Source organism: Ceratotherium simum, chromosome 6 (genome assembly GCF_057802395.1).
Source record: "Ceratotherium simum simum isolate JZ-2026a chromosome 6, ASM5780239v1, whole genome shotgun sequence".
NCBI lineage: Eukaryota > Metazoa > Chordata > Mammalia > Perissodactyla > Rhinocerotidae > Ceratotherium > Ceratotherium simum.
In genome coordinates, this window is record NC_141905.1 from 8,492,048 (window position 1) to 8,513,126 (window position 21,079).

The 21,079-nt window shown below is 42.9% G+C and overlaps 1 protein-coding gene and 1 long non-coding RNA gene across 8 annotated transcripts in view; one reads left to right on the top strand and one right to left on the bottom strand.

Annotated features, from left to right (window-relative positions):
* Positions 1-11,936, bottom strand: part of ERCC6 (ERCC excision repair 6, chromatin remodeling factor) — an 83,959-nt gene extending 72,023 nt beyond the window's left edge. For 2 of the 5 annotated variants that reach the window (XM_087431834.1, XM_087431832.1), the window contains exons 1-4: positions 11,854-11,936; positions 6,639-7,071; positions 4,608-4,728; positions 2,573-2,684 (exon numbers count right to left, since the gene is read on the bottom strand). In XM_087431834.1, coding sequence (XP_087287960.1) covers positions 2,573-2,684; positions 4,608-4,728; positions 6,639-7,057 — 652 coding nt within the window. In that variant the 5' untranslated portion in view covers positions 7,058-7,071; positions 11,854-11,936. Of the gene's footprint in view, positions 1-2,572; positions 2,685-4,607; positions 4,729-6,638; positions 7,072-7,855; positions 8,038-11,853 lie in introns of those variants that run through there. The other 3 variants (XM_087431833.1, XM_014789002.2, XM_087431835.1) reach the window with 3 other exon arrangements.
* Positions 11,853-21,079, top strand: part of LOC147916755 (uncharacterized) — a 40,836-nt gene continuing 31,609 nt past the window's right edge. The window contains exons 1-2 of one of the 3 annotated variants that reach the window (XR_015552430.1): positions 11,853-11,957; positions 17,251-17,350. This is a non-coding gene — a long non-coding RNA (uncharacterized LOC147916755). Of the gene's footprint in view, positions 11,958-11,999; positions 12,239-17,061; positions 17,351-21,079 lie in introns of those variants that run through there. The other 2 variants (XR_015552429.1, XR_015552428.1) reach the window with 2 other exon arrangements.

Genomic DNA, 21,079 nt, shown 5'->3' on the forward strand with positions numbered 1-21,079 from the left:
AGATCTATAATCCATTTGGAATTTATTTTTGTACATGGTGTAATGGGCCAAGATTCATTTTATCTTCATGTGGATTAACTTAGCACATTTATTGAAAAGATGACGCTTCTCCACAGCACTGCACTGCCACATCTGTCATAAATCAAGTGACCATATAGGGGGAGGGGGTCTGTTTGCTGGACCCTCTATTCTGTCTCATTGGTCTGGCTATCCTTGGGCCAATACTGCACTGTCTCTTTACTATATTGATCATAGGTCTTGATATTTTGTTCTTCAAGATTGCCTTCACTATTCTTGGCCCAAAGCATTTTTATATAAATTTTAGAATCAGTTAGTTAACGTCTTCCACCCTTACCCCATACTTCCCACTCCACACCCTCTTCCTCAAAAAAACCCCTAAAATTTACATTGGGGTTGCATTGAAACTATAGATGGATAGAACTGACATCATTACAATATTACATCTTCCGATCCATGACCATGGTGTACCTTTCCATTTGTTTAAGTCTTCTTTAATTTTTCAATGACACTTTGTAGTTTTTAATGTAGAAAGCATTGCAGAAAACTACATTTTTTGCTAAGATTTATTTCTAGGTATTCAATTTTCATTATAATTGGCATTTTTATTAAATTTTATTTTTTGTTCTTGCTGGTATATAGATACATGACTGATTTTTATATATTGACCTTGTATTCAATGATACTGCTAAATTCACATATTAATTCCAAAAAACTGTCCATTGATTCTTTTGGATTTTCTACATAGACAATCGTGTATTTTGTGAATGATGACGGTTATTTCTTCTTTTCAATCCTTATGCTTTTTATTTCTTTTCTTCCATTACTACACTGCCCAGTACAATGCTGAATAAAAAAGGTGATAACGAGCACCTCATCTCATCCTAGATCAGAGGAGCAAAGCCAACTGTTGCAAAGTTGACCCACCTACTTCCAGGAAAGGATTCTTCATCAGATAATCCTCACAACAGCTTATGAAACAGATCACTACGTGGAAAACAGGGAAAGGAAACCTCAGGGAAGCACATGAGCAGAGAAATGAAGGTCTACTATACTTATACCTATCTTATGGATTCAAAACAGACTTGGGAAGGTTAAGGAACACAGCCAAAGTCTACACCTAGGCAATGCAGAGCTGGGGGGCACAAAGCCTGGGCTCCTACACTCGGTGCTACTGCCACCCCCAACAGCACAGATGGCACCAGGGACAAGAAAGAGCAGAGGAGGGAGGGCAATAAGAGACATCAGGAGTCTGAAGTGTGGGTTGGGGTCCAGATGGAGACATATATTAAGCGCCAGGAACTTGGAAAAAGGGCAAGGCCATAGGTCTACAGATTTGTAAGACACTAGACTCTAAGTGGCCGCAAAAGCCATGGGGAGTGGATGAGATTATTTGGGGAGAGGCAGTGAAGTGCGCTCAGCCTCTTATTATCCTAGGAATAACTAACATTTAAGATAACACCTGAAAAGCTGGCCAAACATAACTAATCAGAAATAGTCCGAGGACTGAAAAGAAAACCAGGAGAGAGACAGGGATCCCGCAAGGCACGGAAGTATCAGCTGCTACAGACAGGCCAAGGGGAGCAAGGGTGAAAAGGGGCTTTTGGATTTGGGGAAGTAGCTTTTAATCCTGGGCAAAGTTTCACCAAAGAAGCAATAGGAGGTGAAAGACAGCAGCAAGTTTCAGGCAGCCAGACAGGAACAAAAAGTCTGTTACCAATGAGAAATATGGTACCTCAGCTGCAGAAAGCACTGGTCGCAGACCCAATGAATTCTGACACTGAACTTTAAAAGCAGATCTCTCTAATATTTTTTTTCTATTGTCTCAATTAATTCTTCATAATTCTTTTGTCTTGTTAAATAAACTTCTGGAGCTAGCGGAAAATATTTGCTTGAAGAGCTTAAATGCTAAGAAGCGTTAATCTATATTTCAAGTAGTAAATGACTGAACGGCTACTAACAATTTCTAAACACACACACACACACACAAACACTGACTATAAAGATATTTCGTTTCAGAGCTTATGCATTTTCCCAAAAGGTTTTCCAAAAGACACCCATCCAAGGCAGCAATATAAACAAAATCACAGCCATGGTACAATATGAATGAAGATGTCTTTTCTTAAACAACAGAACTGATGCTTGGAAAGCTTGCCAAATATGTCCCAAAAAGGCATGTGAAAGCAATTTTAACAATGCTGATTGATGATGCGGGCTTACAAAATGTAATTCAATCAAGATGTTAGCTGTCTTTATGAAATTAACTACACAAGAATGTTAAGATATCTAATTTATTAAACATAATACTAAATATGCACCAGAAGCCTCCAGTAGACTGTGTTAAAAATTTTAATTTCATTCTCTAAAAACCCCATATGACTTAGAAGATTTGGTTCTGCAGGTGTAGAGAATAAAATTTTCCAAAATCTGTTTTGACACTAAGGCAAAGAAATGTATTTTTCTCAAGACCCAGGCCAGGAGTGAAGAGACACCCCACTGACTACAGGCATCAGGATCAATTCAAGAACAGAGACACTGTTCCCAGTACCCTCACCTGCATCCTCCTCCGCCACACTGGCATGATCGAGTTCAACTTTTACCTCTGCTCCTCCAAGGATGGCCTGGAGCCGCTTTTGTTTTGCTGTGATCTTCTTTAGCTGTTGTTCCTTAAATGGTAAATATTGAATACAGAAAACAGCAATGAAGTGATTTACTGTTAAATACAAAAGACAGCATTACAAAATTTAAAAACTTTAATCAAGAGCAAAATAAAAATAAAACAAATTCCATACATTTCTATTACTATAGAGAATCTTATTTGAGCAATTGCCACTTTTCTAGCAGAAAACAGGCCTCAAAGCATTCCCATCAGGCAGACATCCCTGTCCCCACCCACTCTCCTTCTGGGCGGCACAGCTTTCTGTGTGCCGAGCACTGAAGCTCATGGGTACTGACTCTCAGCTGACTTGGGAGGTAGAACTGTCTACTCAGCTCCACCCTTACTCACTGGGTCAATCACTCAACTTCTCTGTGTTTCTGACCTTAGCAGCCAAGGGGCTATGAGGTCAACAGGCTGCAGGGATAAGAAACATAAACATATCTGTTCAAAAGTTTAAACAGTTGAAAGTGTTGTCCTCTCGGACAACCTACCATATTTATGACTGTCCTTTATAGTACTCTACCCAATGACAACTTTTTAAAGGAAAATTTATTCGGATACTCTTACACCGCTCCTCCCAGACTCCTCTTTGTCTTGTCTCTCTCTATATCGCCAGAGCTCGGATATGGGCCCCTTCCTAGAGCCTCCCCAATTAATGAGGCCTATAGGACCTGGTTCTTGCCAAGGTCAAGAATGTTTAAATGTCAAATATGAGTGCAGGCGAGGGGAAATTCTGACTGTAAATGCCATGTTGTGATGATCTGCAGTTCAGTTTTCTCTTCCAGTCTTTCTCTCAGCAAAATCTCATTTAAAACAGCCTTTCTCTCTGAATAGTCTATCTCTAATCATCAAAGAGCTGCAAAAGAAAAGGAGGAAGGGATAATTGAGTTAGACTAGTACCTAAATTGGCCTAAAGTTTGCTCCTCTTCACTCCTTGAAAACCCAGCCCACTAGAAGCACAGGTCAGAGAATGTCTCTGCACATTGATTCACACGCTCCCACAAAAGGCCAGACGCCCCCTCTCTGTTTCGGGGAGACCCCAGCTGCCTTAAGCCACTGCTAGCTCTGACCTTGGGGCAGCTCTTCTGGAAGTAAGTGAGAGAAGAGGGGGTGGTGAAGATAACAGACTGGTGAGTAGAAAGCAAAAGGAGGAACTGAGTTTCTACACATCCCCACTAGCAGAGCTTAAATAAGAGATGCAAGGACTCTACTCACTGCAATGAACCAATTGCAAGCATAATGCTGTTAGTCATATTGGACGGCAGAAATAAAATGATCAAAACTAGCTATTCCTATCTACTACAATGTATTTTCATAAAGCACACATAAATTCTAAAAAGTGTTTCAAACCTCATAAAAACAATGTCATTAAGTAACACATACTCCCTACTCTTAAGTTCTACAACCCTAAGTGCAGACCCAGTCAGCGTGGCTGGGTGATGACTGTAACAGCCAAGGCCAGCCTCTCGGAACAGTGAGCATGAGAGTGTGAGGGGCGATGGCTGTCTCAACAGGAAACAGTGTAGACAACCAGTGCAAGCAGGAGCTTAGCAGAAAGAAATGCAAGTTCACACAGGTCAAGGAGCCTGAGTGAGAGGCTGGCATGCCCAAGAGGAGCCTAGTCTGGTCAAAGGAAACGGTGAAACAAGGAAGACCATGACAGTACACACAACAGAGGAGGCAGGCAAAGCCCAAGGAGGACCTTTTTCTCAAATATGTATGGATATGTGTGTGCGTATATTTTAAAAAACAAAGGATGCTAAAGGGAAACATCTGAAAAATTAAACATAAAAAAAGAACTCAAAATTTTCTATTATAAACATTTGCCTCATGTCTTCTAAGTACTTTTCAGGATACTTCCTAAATATTAAATGAACCTAAATGATGACTTTTTCAAAAATGCAATACTTAATGTGTTATTTGGAGTCACCTTATTATACTTCTGTCGTTTTACAGAATCTAGTTTCCTGTTGATGTCTCTGTTGGTGGCGGCTTGAGGGCTAAGCTGTTCAATAATTTTATTGATTTGCCTTAGGGATGTCGTACATGACCTGAAAAATAAGATAGAATGTCTGTTTTCCACTCTGGTAACATTTTTTATAGTACAATATAAAGAGAGACATGCTAAAAACATGTCCCTTTTACTTCCTATTAACTAAAAGATAAAAGAAACTAAACCAGAATGCATGTTCTTGTTGGCCACAGAGAGAACTTGAAGGGTTGTCAGAAGTTTAAGACGACTACTCGTGTTTTTCTTTCATCTGCCTTATTTAAATTGGCTCATTCCCATTTGTAAGCTGATTCCTTCATTCTATAAGCATTTTAAATGTCTATTTTATTCAAGAGACTGGGCTAAAATAATGTGCAATTAAGTTGTCCTTTTATAAGAAAAAATGCATACATGGTTGTTGTGGGGTTTTTTTTAAGACTTTATTTCTAGAGCAGTTTCGGGTTCATAACAAAATTGAGAAGAAAGTACACGGATTTCCCATACATCCCCTGCCCAAAACATGCATAGCCTCCTCCATTATCAACAACCCATACATGGGTTTTTAAAGCCCATTATGGAAGTCTCCCAAAGTTTGGAAAAGAACTAAAAATGCTTAAACATTTTCTTATATAAGTCAGACATCTGTGACAATTTTTTTCTTTCACATGACTGGAAGACTTATTTGCTCTAGCATTACATTTTGTAGTGCAAAGAAAAAAAACCAATTTATAATACATTGCTCCTAAAACAGACACCATTGAATTGTAACTCCCAATTTTCAAAACACAAATTCAATCTGGACACTAGTGTAATTTGCTGTTCGTATCTTTTGTGTATTTCAGGATAAAAGATGTTATCAACGCAAGTTACTGGCAGTCTAAGGGCCACACGTCACCATCTGTCTAGTGTGTTAGCCTGCCTTGTGACTCTACAGCACTCTGCTCTGTCACCTCTGCATGGAGTGGACACATTTCCAAGGTCAAATGTAAAACGTGTGCATTACAAGGAGTTGAGGTTCTCACATTTGAAGGTCAGACTACACCTATTTGAGAACACTTCTTACTCAAGAGGCCAAGAGAACATACCAGGAAACTGTCAGCACAAAACATGTCCTTTACATGCCAACAGCCACCTGTACTATGACCCCATTGGGTAGCCAACAATCCACATTCCTTCCTCCTCTCCCCTCCCCCAGCCGCCCCCATCTGAGAGTACACCATCCTCCCACCCAGTCCTCTCCTTCTCTTTCTTGCTTGCCTGACACTGCCTAGAAGCCTGGCCAAGGGAGGGCAGACTGGCAATACCGAGGGAGTTCAATCCTCATCCCCTCCTTCTAGCTCAGGTCCAGAGCCTTCCCCTTCCCACCAATGTGTTACATTCAACAGAACTCAAGTCTGTTTCTCCCCTAAAACACATGAAGTCTCCACAAGACATCATCTTTCCTTATAAAGTCAAAAGTAGGACAGAAGAAAGGAAAAGCAAGGAGTTGTTTCTCATTATTTCTAGAAATGAGAAAAATTGGAAAAATTTGGAAAAATTTCCAAAAGACTGACACTAGGTCAGGCAACTGGAAAAAAAATTACAGCACAGAGGGAAATGTGAGGGGATGGATGTGTTCCTCATATCTTGAGTAGGGCACGTCAGAACTAGGTACACTTCTCCTGAGAACCATTTTGTACTCACGGTTGTGAGTTCTGGGGCACTAAGAACAGCACTTCTCTCCAGGACATTATGTGTAAACAGGTGGTTGTGAGCTAGACTGAGACCCTAACTACTGCATACAATGCTGCTCCTGGGGAAAAGGGTTGGGGTTCCAACACAAGGTCGAGGACTGCCCTTACGGACTCCATTCTCCAAAGAAGAGGTTCTATAAATCTCCTAAATTACTGGAATACCACAGCTGTTATCTGAATCTCTCCGTCATATGTAAACACAAACTCTGCAATCAGAGAGAAGATGGTCTACACTCACGTGAGGTCATCCAGGACTGATCGATACTCCTTCTCCGCATCGTGGAGCTGGGCCGCTCGGCTGGCCTCGTGGATGGCGCTGTCCACCTGCTGAAGCACACCTTGCTCCAGCACATCCTGGTCATAGACATCCACACCCAACCCCTGCAGTTCAAGGGCCTGCGCACTCGGCTCCACTGCCTGGATCTGATGTCTGTCAATATGCAGCAGGGCCGGCCCTCTCCTCGGAACTTCCGACAGACACCCCTCAGCAGAAGTGGATGGTCCAATGGCAGACCAACAAGCGGGGAGGCTTTCCTCCACCTCCGCATGGCCATCATGTTCTTGCTTGATCGCCATATCATTATTATTGACACACTGACTCTGTAAACATTCTTGCTCCTGAGTTTGACTTGGGTGGGGGGTTCTCTCATTTGGCATCCTCTACAGACTATCTAAAAGGAAGAAAATTTTCAATAAGCCTTTTGGTTACATAGAGTTGATATCTATATTGTTTCTTAAATATTTTATAATTAAAGCAGACTGATTTCTCAAAAGATCAATCAACAACCTTCCAACTAAAATTCAAGTTTCCAAGTAATATTTTTCTTAAAAAGGATACAAGCTATCCTCTTGAGTTATGACAACATATAAGAAAAATTAACCAAAGATAAAAAAGAAGAAAAAATGCAGTATCGTCAACAAAGGACATTTGGGTCGCGAGCTAAGAAAGCTGGCAACCAAAACCCTGAGTGACGCCCAAAGAGTCTTCAAACCAACTGAAGTCATCTGACAGCTGCTTTCCAAGGCAGCGTCTTCACTGCATTATGGCACAAGTAATTTACATTACAGCAGCACAATCAACTGTAATATATAGGTTCAGTGATGTAAGGAGAGCCTCTGTACAAATCTGACACTAGAGACTTTTAGGTTGAACATTTACTCCAATAAACAGAAACTCTGAACAAAAGATAACAGCACCACGCAAATCAGAATCTGAGAAAGGTTAAAATATTCTCAAAAACAACTCCACTTCAATGCGCAATATAATTTCCCCCCTCTGGGTTGACAAAAATGTAAAGCCTGATAATAACCAGTACTGACAAGGAAGATCCACCCTCACACAATGCTGGTGGGTATATAAACTAGTAAAGCTCTTTTGGAAGGCAATTTAGCAATATCTATCAAGATTTAAAACACACATGACTAAGTATTTATTCCAGAGAAATACATACGTACCAAGATGTTTACTGTAGCATGTTTTTAATAGCTTAATATAGGCATTAAACATTTTCAGTGGTAATGATATAAAAGTCTTGTAAAGTGAAGTCACAGTATAAATGAAATTTACGCTGAAAAATGTGAATCCTCATCTGTGTGTCTGGAATGCATTCCAAGTGACCTGGAGACACACACTAAACCTGCAACAGTTGGGAGGAAGAAGCATAAAGAACAGGGAGGAACAAAGGGGAACTTGCACATTTTACTCCATGTTCTCAGGAACTCCTCAAATGGAAATGTATTCATTATACTGCCTGTATAACTCTATATAATAAATACATTTTTTTGTGTGTGAGGAAGATCAGCTCTGTGCTAACATCTGCCAATCCTCCTCTTTTTTTGCTGAGGAAGACTGGCCCTGGGCTAACATCCGTGCCCATCTTCCTCTATATGGGACGCCGCCACAGCATGGCTTGCCAAGTGGTGCGTCAGTGCGCGCCCGGGGTTCCGAACCAGCGAACCCCAGGCCACTGCAGCGGAACGCACTTAACCACTTGAGCCACCGGGCCGGCCCCAATAAATACATTTAAAAGCAACATAATAACCAAGAGATAGCCTTGCTTTTTATTTAACTGTGAATAAACTAAGGTTTCTTTCAGCACTGCAACTTTATTTCTGTGAAATGACCACAAGGTCCCCCAATAAGCCCCACTCATTCCTCATTAAATAAAACAATCCCAGCAGCCAAGCACTGGGATACAAAGATGCCAGGATCTTAGCATCATCCTGCCCCGGGTGGCTCACTCTCTAGCAGACGAGAAGTGTGTCAATAACAACACAGTGGGGCCAGTCTGTAGGGGAGGCACAGACAACAGGCCATGTGGACACAGATGAAAGGACAATGCATTGTGTCTGGAGCTCAAGAAACATGTACAAGCTAAGATTTGAACACCAAACCCAGGGTCTGATACACACGAGGTGCTCAGTATATGCTGAAAGGAAGTAAGGTTCAGAGAGGCGTCTAAAATAATAAATCTGGTCTGGACAATGAGTCACTGGTGAATTCAGTCACGAAAGGGAGAATCTCAGAAAGGAAGCAAATGGGAAGCAGGGAAGAGGCTGGTGGAGAACTTATAAGCTGCCAGTAACATGTCCAGCACACAGCCACAAATGCACATCTGGGCTCAAGAGAAAGGTCTGGACAACATGTGGATGCATCAGCAGAGTGGAGCAAACAGCCCCAGGCATCCCAGGGCTATTATGGGTACCAGAGATCCTTTAAGAGAGTCAAAAGAGCCTAACATTGAAAGGGTTAAAGGTGAATAACAGAGAAAGTAAGTTCCTCCTTTTTTGGGCCTTCTGATTATTTTCAGGAGAAAGGATCAACTTGATGCACTATCATCAGCTAGTCTCCATTTTCAACAGAGAGGGCAGGATTCCAGCTCAGGGCCTTCATACTAGCTGGAACTTAACAACCCTGTTTTCATTGTTCTTATTTGTATGCATGCAAGGATCTCTTTTCCAGTTGAAAAAAAGCCATTAATTCATCAAAAATATTAAGTAATAATACTGTAGGACAAAGATAAGGTTAAAACAATGATGTTTGGAGAAAACTTCTAGCAATAGAAAAGGAGGAAAAGGGAATGGTTAAAAGTGGAAAATGATATGGCAAGTCCACATAAAGAAACCAGAAAGGGTCCAGTGGGTTCGGAAGTTAGCAGGTCACTGGTTATCTTAGTAAAATAAGTTTGAGTGGAGCAATGGGGACAAAACCAGACTGTAGGGGGTTAAGAAATGAGGAGATGGAATAACTGGCCACTCGTGGGTAGCCTATCCCCTTAAGGAGCTTGGCTGTGGAAGGCAGACAGCTAGAATGATAAAGTAATAATGGGTTGGAGGAGGAAAATTAGGTCAAGAAAAACTATAGAACGTAATAGATGGATGGGGAGTAGGGAGATAACCTACACAGAAAGTTGTACGAGACAGCAGCAGGGAAAGATTAAGTACAGAAGTAAACAGAAGGCACAACACATCTTTCTCTGACTGTGGCAGAAGGATGACTCCCGATGTACCTAAATTTATAGGTGCAGAGGAGAGAAGCTGAGGTGGACCACAGAAAAAATATCCTATATGGTAGGAAAGTTGCACATTTCCTGAGTCAGGGGACAAGGTTGGGATGGGGGCTGGAGAAGAATAAGAATCTGGAATAAATGTCCTATACAAGAGAAAAGCAGATGGGGAACAAACACTGGTGATACACGTGGAGGGCCCACCTGAGGTTGGTCCCCAAAACCATGGATTGCCAACAACTCCTAAGGTCATACAATTTCCACCCTCAGTAATCAGCAGTCCTAGCGGAAATGTCACTATTGGGGGTTTTCAGAGTAGAAGTAGCAGAAGGACAGAGGGCATGGGGTAAAGATGCTGAGAAGGAGAGTAGTTCAAGTAACTGCCCTTGGGGTCCAAGCTCGGTGGACTGAAAAAAAAAACAAGCCGGAAGGGGGTGAGGGGAGATAGAGACAGAAAGAAGTCAAGAAACCAATGGGAGAGTGACTGTGGACCAAAGAGCAGGTCTTCTAGGAATGAGAGTTGAAAACCAGAAGGTGCTCATCAGAAGGTAATGAGTTTCAGAAGTGAGAAAAAAAATCATCCATTCAACAGATACTTGAGAATCACTTACACCAGGCAATGTACTAGGTTAACTAGTTTCTGTCCCCACAGAGCTTAGAGTCTCTTGGGGAAGACACACATTTTAAGAATTATATATACAAATACATATTTACATATATAAATATGTATTTATACATATTATATATACACACACACACAAATGTAATCGTGGCAACTGCTATAAGGGGAAAGTACAGGATTCTTTACAACAAAACAACAGAGGAACCTAACTGACATTGTGGAGGCAGGTGTGGGTCAGGGAGGCCTCTCTGAAAAAGTGATATTTGTACCAGTATCTGAAGGATGAACAGGAGTTACCAGGCCAAAAGTGGAGCGAACATTTTGCAAAGAAACAACATATGTAATTTCTAAGGTTGGTAAGAGCTGGTGCATTGGGGAAAACGGAAGGCTGGAGCACAGTGAGACTTTTTTTTACTTTATTTTACATGAATAACTGAGTTAAGGAGCTGACAAGGGCTCCATTCATTGTGTAAATCTTACAGAATATCTTCTAACAATCTGCAAGGCTTAATCATGTGGAAAAACAATACCTTCATTGGCCTCCCCTTTGAGCACTGGGTCCACGGGGAAACTGGTTCTTGGTTTGGAGGTCTGGTTGTATACATGCATAGCTGGGGAGGGGCTAAGTGAAAATGGACGGGTAGGCAAAGGCTACATCACACAAGACCGGGGACATCACGAGCTTGGATTCTACTCCAAGTGCCATGGAGTGACTGAGGAGTTTTAAACAGGGCGGACCGAATTCATGTCTGTAAAGGACCACTTGGGCTACTGTATGGATAACAGATTGGAGGAAACAGCGCAACCAGGAGACGATGGGAGACGTACAGGTGAAAAGTGACGGCAGCTTGGAACAGGGTGACAGCGGTGAAGATGGATGCTACGTGGGAAGTCATCATGCTACAGTATTTACATGCGGACTGCTCAATCCGCCTTCACATACTCCTAACTGACAACATCAATACCCAAACGCCTGACTTCCTTTTACCCCGATTCTCTCTTTCAAATAACAAACAACTCTAGCATTTTAATCGAGATCAAACAGGGTCGGGCTGGTGCTGAGGGCGGGGGCCTGACACAAATCCGAGAAGCTGACGCTTAGTCGCTGGCCCTGTGGCCCACGGCCCAGGTGAGCGCGCGCCGCATCGTCACTTCCGGCCGCAGGTAGGCCGGCGCGCAAGGCGCGCGCCGGGTCTGAAGGCCGGCTCCCGGCCGCCCCCGCGGATAGACGAGCTCACTATCGCCAGCAGCCGCGGCCGCCTACGGAACCCAGCGGAGCCCAGACATCCCCCACCGACGTTCAACCTGGCCGCCCGAACACTCACCCCTGGGCCGCGCGGCCGCCAGTACGCAAACGTAGACGACGCCGCCGCCAGCAGCTGTGGAACTCGACAACGACCGGCCGCGACGCACGCGTCTTCTGCTCGCCGTAAGCGCCGCCCCCAACAGTGACGGGACGGACTTGCGCGGGTGGGGCCTACGGCGCATGCGCCAGCTGCCGAGTTTATTTGGCACTGCGGGCCAGGCCACGTGGTTTGAGGGAGGGATGCAGCCCCGCCTTTTTACGTGCCTGCTGGCGGCGCGTGGAGGTGCTGTCGGCTGCTGACCACCTGTGTCTTGGTGCCAGCGCTTCAGTCCTGGTGAAAAATACGTGTCTAGTAAGGCGGTTATAAGAATTAAAAGACATGTTCCAGAAAGAGAGAAAGAGAGGTATGCGAATAGGCCGTGCGAATGTGAATGCTTACAATTAACCGTGGACCCCAAAGAGAGAGTAAGCTTCGGGAAGAGAGCCGGCTTGAGCGCCGCGGTACATTTCAGTAGCCACGGCGTTGTGATCTCTTGGTTGTCTGGCACGGCTGTCGGCACGTGAAAAATAGGGAGAGAGCTTATTTATCTCTGTACCCCCCTCTCCGCCTCACAGACAGACACACCCGGGTGGGGCGGTGTGTGTGTGTAGTGGGCGTACATGAATGTCTTGATGGCGTTGTGAGTCGGTCATTCAATATCTGTTCTCAGATCAAAGAGGTAAGGAAGATTTTGAGCCAAGTGAGAATTTTAGCTTGGAGCATTTGGAGAAACAAAATGTCCACACATAGGTTCGGAATGAAGGGAGGAAATTGAGCTTACCTGAGGAAGGACTAGCCCCTGATGGGTGGTAGCTGTTCCAAATGGCAGCTTCTCAGCCCAGGAATTCCAGTGCTGGGAGAGGGTGGATTTTTCAGGGGCCAGAGCCTGGAATTCCTCGGGGAGCAGCAGTGACTGGAGGAAGGATCTTTGGGGCCTGAGTAGGGGGGTGCCTTCCTTATTTTGACACCCGAGGTCAGATAGGAAAAGAGGGTTGGGAAGCATACTTGGTATAGCTCAGTAATGCCACCGTATCTCTCCTGTTAGCAGCGCCAATCTATGTATGCCTGGAGTCATTCCATATAAAAATGTAACTTGTTTTTAAAAAGAAATAAAGAATTTAGTGATCTCTTGAATAAATAAAATATTGAGAATAGAAAGGCATTGGTAAGATAGTTTTCATGCTTGAATCTGAAAGCAGAGTTTCCCCCAGATGTATAGTGTTCCCAACCATTTTGAGAATGAGGTCCCCTTCTTAATGTGTACTAGTTGGGAGATCCCCTATGTATCAGTCAGAATTTGGACAGGAAGCAGATGATAGACTCAGACTAGGTAGATGAGGAGAATTAATAACTTTTCAAAGGTGTAGGCAGGGTTTAGGAAAACAACTCAGGATGGCACAGAACCCCTGGGGCTGGCGAGAGGCCGGGAGCTGTTCCATCTGTTATGGGCTGGATTGCACCCCCCGAAATTTGTTTGAAATCCTAACCCCTAGTACCTCAGAATGTGACTGTATTTGGAGACAGAGTCTTCAAAGACCCTAAAGACTTTTAATTAGGTCAAAATGATATCGTTAGGGTGGGTCCTAACCCAGTATAACTAGTGTCCTTATAAGAAGAGGAGATGAGGACACAGACACGCACAGAGGAAAGACCTTGTGCAGATGCAGGGAGAAGACGGCCACCCTATAAGTCAAGAAGGATGCCTGAGAAGAAACAAACCCTGCCAACACCTTGACCTCAGACTTCTGTCCTCCAGAACTGTGAGAAAACAAAGTTGTCATTCAAGCCACTCAGTCTTTATTATGTTGTTTGTTACTTTGTTACGTCAGCCCTAGCAAACTAACACACCATCCCTAGGCCTGTAGGAGTAATGGAAAGACACAGGTTCCAAAAAGAATAGCTAAATGGAGAAGACCACTTGACCAGAGAAATGCGCCAACCCAAAGTCACTCAGCAGGAGGGAGCTAGGGAAATAAATACCCTGACCTCAACGTCCTCCCATTGATCAAAACCAACTTAAAGCCAGAGGGCAAGGGAGCCTGTTGATGCCCATCTGTATAGCCCAGCCTCTTAGGGCATAAGGCAGGGTAGAGAGAGATGGAGCGTGGATATGGAGCATCACACAATAGTATATATCCTTGGAGTATTTATCCGTTTACTTTAGAAAAGGCATAATGATACAGAAACACTATTAATTTGGTAAAGCTTTTTACACGAATTTGTATTATTTATTAAAGGATCTATGTACTTTCTTTAAGCCAAGTTTCCCCTGACCTCTTTATACTGGGAGTAGTAAGTAATAAGGTCACATTAGCAGCGATAGCTCAGATTTTGATCATACCTGTGCCTGTCTGAATACTCAGGACCCCTCTTTTCACTCATGCCCTTATGAATGGGATTAGAACCCTTATAAAAGAGACCCCAGAGAGATCCCCTGCCCCTTCTGCCATGTGAAGACACAGCAAAAAGACAGCTGTCTGTGAACCAGGAGGTGGGGTCCCACCAAACACCGAATCTGCTAGCATCTTGATATTGGACTTCCCAGCTGCCAAAACGATGAGAAATAAATTTCTGTTGTTTATAAGCCACCCAGTCTATGGTATTTTGTTAGCAGCCCGAACAGATTAAGACAGATAGAATATAAGAAAAGGTGGGATTTTTTTTTTTTTTTTTGAAGAATATCAGCCCTGAGCTAACATGCATGCCAATCCTCCTCTTTTTGCTGAGGAAGACCGGCCTTGTGCTAACATCTATAGCCAATCCTCCTCCTTTTTTTTTCCCTCTTTCTCCCCAAAGCCCCAGTAGATAGTTGTATGTCATAGTTGCATATCCTTCTAGTTGCTGTATGTGGGACACTGCCTCAGCATGGCCAGACAAGCAGTGCGTCGGTGCGCGCCCGGGATCCAAACCTGGGCCGCCAGCAGCGCAGCGCACGCACTTAACTGCTAAGCCAGGGGGCCGGCCCCTGAAAGGGTGGGATTTTTAGTAACTTGTTTGTAATACTCATTTACGCACTTAGACGTCTGATCTGGATGTCAACCAAGATCTCTCCTTGCCTACTTGCATTGACTCAGTCCCCAGGTTCCATCGGTTCTGCCTCAAGAGCTTACACACCTGTCCCATCTTCTCCATCCCCCCATTCAGTTGCCTTGACTGTTGCAACCAGTCTCCTAGCTCCAGTTTTGTTCCCTACCCATGCATTTGCATGCAGTTGCCAGAGGGATTTAAGACACTTCTCTGGTCACCTCTCTCCTCTGCCTCAGACCCACCCCTGCAGGATAAAACCCAAGCTATTTAACATGTTATCCAAGCCAATCTGATTTTTCTGCATCATCTCTGTCCTCTCCCTGGATGCCTATGCTCAAGACTTAAGGAACTACTTACTGTTCTTATTTGTGGTGTGCTGCAGTCAGCTTCTACCGGCTAGCAAGCCTATTGTGTGCATCTCTTCCCAACTATCTTAGTCTGTTTAGGCTGCCATAACAAAAGACCATACACTGGGTAGCTTAAATAACAGATATTTGTTTTCTTACAGTTCCGGAGGTTGGGAAGTCCTAGATTAAGGTGCCGGCTGATTCAGTCCTGGTGAGGACTCTTCTTAGCTTGCAGACAACTACCTTCTCACTGTGTCCTCACATGGCAGAGAGAGAGTTCTGGTGTCTCTTCCTTATAAGGGCATCAGCTCCATCAGATTAGGAGCCCCCCCACTCTTAAGACCTCATTTAACATTAAGTACCTCCTAAAGGCCTCATCTCCAAATACAGTAGTGCCCCTTATCCACTGTTTCACTTTTTGCGGTTTCAGTTACCTGCAGTCAACTATAGTCTGAAAATATTAAATGGAAAATTCCAGAAATAAACAACCCGTACATTTTAAATTGTTCATCATTCTGACTAGTATGATGAAATCTTGCACCATCACTCTCCGTCCCGCCCAGGACGTGAATCATCCCTTTGTCCAGCGTATGCAAGCTGTATATGCTACCTGCCCGTTAGACACTTAGTAGCTGTCTCAGTTATGAGATCCACTGTGTGGTATCACAGTGCTTGTAATCCTTATTTTACTTCATAGTGGCCCCAAAGCACAAGAGTAGTGATGCTGGCAATTTGGAGATGCCAAAGAGAAGTTATTGTTGTTAATCTCTTACTGTGCCTAATTTACAAATTAAACTTTATCATAGGTATGATATATAGGAAAAAACATAGTATATAAAGGGTTCGGTACTATTCATGGTTTCAGGCATCCACTGGGGGTCTTGGAACGTACCCCCATGGATAAGGGGGGACTACTATACAGTCACATTGGGGGTTAGGGCTTTATCATATGAATTTTTGGAGGGAAACAACACAATTCAGTCTACAGCCAACTCTGCCTCCAGTGACCTCACGCTGGTGGCTTGAGTTGGCCATGTAGGAGTACTTACACTACAGAAATGGACCAACTCTGTGAACCAGGGCTTTTGGTTGCAGGGGGACAGTTAATCTTTTCCAGCATACCCCTGCTTGTGGTTCTCAGGCCTCTGTAACTTTGCACATGGGTCTCTGCTTGGAATTCTCTCACTCATTCCAAACTCAGCCCAAAGTCTCTTTTTTCTGAAGCTTCCCTTGACCCTCTAGACAGAATTAGGCCCTTGTATCTCTGCTGTACTCCTAAAGCAATATTTCCAGTATCTCTAGTATAGCACCTATTGCTTTGGATTTTAATGCATTTTATTTAACAAGCATTTATCTAGCCCTTACTGGGGGCTGGGTTTTGTTCTGAGTGCTTTACAAATACTAACATTTAAATATGACCGGAATTGTCCTTGTGCCTTTACTTTTTATTTAGTGTTCAGTGTAAGAAGCTCTCTCCCTCTTCTTCCAAAGCAGAAGAAGGGCTAAGTTGACGCTCACTTTCAAAACTTCAGGGTAATAACAATGCACCAATTTGTTCTCCATTCCCCATAAACATGGAAAGAAAATTAATTAAAAAAACAGTAGAAATATATTGGGAGTGTATTGAATACTGCGCAAAATTGATAAATCTAAAAATAGAGGTAAAATCATATTATTTAGAGTTATGTTGACAATCACTGGAAAAACTAATGTTAAATGTATATTGAATCAATGAGCAAATAATTTTAAAATCAATGAACATATAAAACCATATGATCCATTGAAATACCTATCTATATGTATCTGTGTGCACATGTGTGCACAGTGGGGGTGAGGAACAGTCTCCTTACTTTTTGGTCACACCTCTGCCGTGGAGTTCTGTGGCTTTATCTCTCTTAATCTCATTGTTTCATATATCCTATCCATCTTTGTCTTTGCCCTGACTTTTTCTCAAGCCCCTCCCTGATTAATTTTGGGCATTGCTTTTTTCCTAATCTTTTAGGGTCATTTCGGTAATCTCCAGCAAACACCTTGCTCTCCAAAGCTGATATAAAAAGAAGAGGACAGATATGGATGAGCAAGTTCTGCTCAAACTTTAGAAGGTATGAGTTAATCTCTGTGCCCTGATTGTAGCAGGCTCCCCTATTTCAGTGTAACATTACTATTGGTCACCAACATTGTAACTAACATGTGAAGTTATACATTAAGGATATTTTGAAGGGAATTGTGATGAATATGAACACATAAGAAGCAAGTTATTGTTGATCCATGTTTCTTATCAATGGAAACTGAGAGTATGAACATGAAGAATTTTGCAATAGTAAGAATAACTTGAGGACATGGACATGTTTACAAGATATCTGATTCCAGATAAAATGCGTAGAAAGAAAGTGGAATCATGCTGTCATAGTATGCTATACACTGTGGGGCAACTTCATGTGCTTGTTCATTGTTGGTGCAGCTCCCTTTGAGCAGCTGACTCTCAGGGAATGCTGTTCAACAAACGGCCATTAGAGGAAGCAGAGCACCAACCAATGGGTTTGGGTAATTTCATTTCAACACATGTGTTTTACTGAGTGGCTACTATGATCCAGGTGCTCTGTTGGCTGTGGAGGACACAGAGGTGAACAGAGCAGACACGATCCCTGCTGTCATGGGACTTACACTCTAGCAGAGGGAGAAAATAAAAAAGTATTAAACAAATAAAAATATAGAGTAATAAATTCTATTTAGGAAAATAAAATAGGATAACATGTTAGAGAGTGACTGAGATGCCTCTTTAGTGGGGGTGAAGTGGTATCTGAACAGGAGACATTTCAGCTGCAATCTGAATGACAGGAAGAAGATTGCTGTGTGGAGATCAGGCAGAAGAGGGTTCTCGAAAGGAAGCAGTAAGTACCTTACAAATAGGGTAAGGGAAGCACAAACTTGGCAAATTTAAAGACTAGAAATTGGGCCACTGTGGCTGAAGCCAGGATAGGCTAGAGCTCTGTAAACTAGACATGGAATGTAGATTTTACTCTAAGTGCAAATGAAATTCTTTGGAGGGTTTTAAATAAGGAAGTGATATAATGGAACTTACATTTTAAAAATATTATTTTGGCATAAGGATAGTCATGGATCAATGGAATAGAATTGAGAGTCCAGAAATAAACCCACACATCTATGGTCAATTGATTTTCAACACCAGTGCCAAGACCATTCACTGGGGAAGGAATAGTCTCTTCAACAAATGGTGCTGGGAAACTAGATATTCACAGGCAAAAGAATGAAGTTGGAATCTGCTTCACAACATACACAAAAATTAACCCAAAATAGATCAAAGACCTAAGTGTAAGTGCTAAAATTATAAAACTCTTAGAAGAAAACTTAGGGGTGAATCTTTTGTTTGTTTGTTTTGTTTTGTTTTTGTGAGGAAGATCAACCCTGTGCTAACATCTGCCAATCCTCCTCTTTTTGCTGAGGAAGACTGGCCCTGGGCTAACATCCATGCCCATCTTCCTCCACTTTATATGGGACGCCGCCACAGCATGGCTCGACAAGCGGTTGGTGCGCTCCCGGGATCCAAACTGGCAAACCCTGGGCTGCTGCAGCGTAGCACGCACACTTAACTGCTTGCGCCACCGGGCCAGCCACTGGGGATTGAATCTTTATTACCTTGGATTTAGCACTGGTTTCTTAGGTATGACACCAGAAGCAAAAGCAACAAAAGAAAAAATAGATCAATTGCACATCATCAAAATTTAAAACTTTTGTACATCAAATGACACTATCTGGAAAGTGAAAAGACAACTCACAGACTGAGAGAAAATATTTGCAAATCATATATCTGATAAGGGTCTGGTATCCAGAATGTATAAAGAACTCTTCCAACTCAACAACAAAAAGAACAAACCAATTAAAAAATGGGGAAAGGACTTGAATAAACATTTCTCAAAAAAATGTATACAAATCGTCACAAGCAGATGAAAAGATGCTCAACATCATTAGTCTTTATGGAAATGCAAATCAAAATCATAATAAGACACCACTTCACACCCACTAGGATGGCTGTGATCAGAAAATGGAAAATAGCAAGTGTTGGTGAGGATGTGGAGAGATTGGAACCCTCATACATTCCTGGTTGTGATGTACAGTGTTGCAGCTGCTTGGAAAATAGTTTGGCAATTCCCCAGATATTAAACACAAAGTTACCATATGACCCAGCAATTCCACTCCTAGGTATATAATCAAGAGAATGGAAAACATAGGCCCACACAAAAAAAGTTATACACAACGGTTTGTAGCAGTGTTATTTGTAATAGCCAAAAGGTGGAAAAATCCAAAAGTCCATCAACTGATGGATAGAGGGACATAATGTTGTATATCCATGCAATGGAAAATCAGTCAGCCATAAAAAGAATGAAGGACTGACACATGCCACCACATGGATGTACCTTGAAAACATCATGCTGTGTAAAAGAAGCCAGGCACAAAGAACCACATGTTGGAGGAATCCGTTTATATGAAATGTCCAAAATAGGCAAATGCGTAGAGATAAAAAGTAGATTAATAGTTTCCAAGGCCTGAGGGAAAGGAGTTGGAGAATGACTGCTAGAGAGTACAGGGTTTCTTTTTGGGGTGATGAACATGTTCTAAAATGAAATTGTGGCAATGGTTGCACAATTTTGCAAATATCCTAAAAACCACTGAATTTTACATTTTAAGAGTGAATTTTATGGTGTGTGAATTATATCTCAATAAAACAATTATTTTGAAAGCCTAGTGTCTTGGGCCTTGAGCTCTTGTTTCTCTGAGAAATCTTGTGACATCCGCCATGCAAATAAGCCCACTGGACATCAGGTCAACTCAAGACATGTGAGTGAGGCCATCCTAGACCATCCAGCCCCAACTGAGAACTGAGCCTTTAGCTGACCTCAGGGATCAGCAGAGCTGACCCAGACCAGAGAAATTCATAGCTGACCCAGGGAATTGTGAGAACTAATAAACACTGGTTGTATTAAGCGCTATGTTTTGGAGTACTTCGTCATGCAGCAAAAGCTAACTGATAGGGATGGTGACCCAGAAGGCTGTCACAATGCTCAGTGCCAGAGATGTGGAAGACAAGATGGCTTCCTTCTGAGGGCTCATGGTACCAGAGAGGACCTGCCATTTACACAAAGGCACGGGCAGCCAGCAGGTCACTGCACTGTCACCCATGGAACAAGCAGATCCTCGGGGACTCCAAAGGCTGTACAGATCACCGGCATTCAAAGGAGATGCAGGAAGGAGCAGGCAGAAAGAGAGCCACTTCTCTGCCACCGAGCGCAGGCCATCCTTAAGTGGGACCCTTCCTCACATGGTCCCAGCCCACTGCTGTGCATGGGCACAGACACCTGGGGCAGGGAGGAGAGGCCAAGAGGAAGGGCAGGCCACATGCTTTCCCCTGCCAGCAGCTCACTGCTTCTGAAGACCTGGGCAGAGGATCGTAATACTCAAATAAGCTGAATATTTACCGGAAAGAACACAGATGTTTTAAACCTGAATTAGAATACTGGCCAAACTTATCACATGTGACCTGGTTAATGTAGTCTGGCAAGAGACCAAGTTTTCTTTCCTCCCCACTTTCAGGAACAGAAAAAGAATCTGAAAAAGTAAAGTTGGTAGCAGTGGTTATCAGAGGGGGAAAAATCACATTTGTATATTGTTGGATTAAAACTCCCCAATTCAGCCTGTTACATTCTCTCATTCATTTTTCTCTCCCTAATATTTGGTGCTAGCAATGTTCCTGGCCCTTGGAAAGTGGAGGAATAAATGCCTGAGTCCTTGCTCATGTCCTTCTCCTCTTCAGG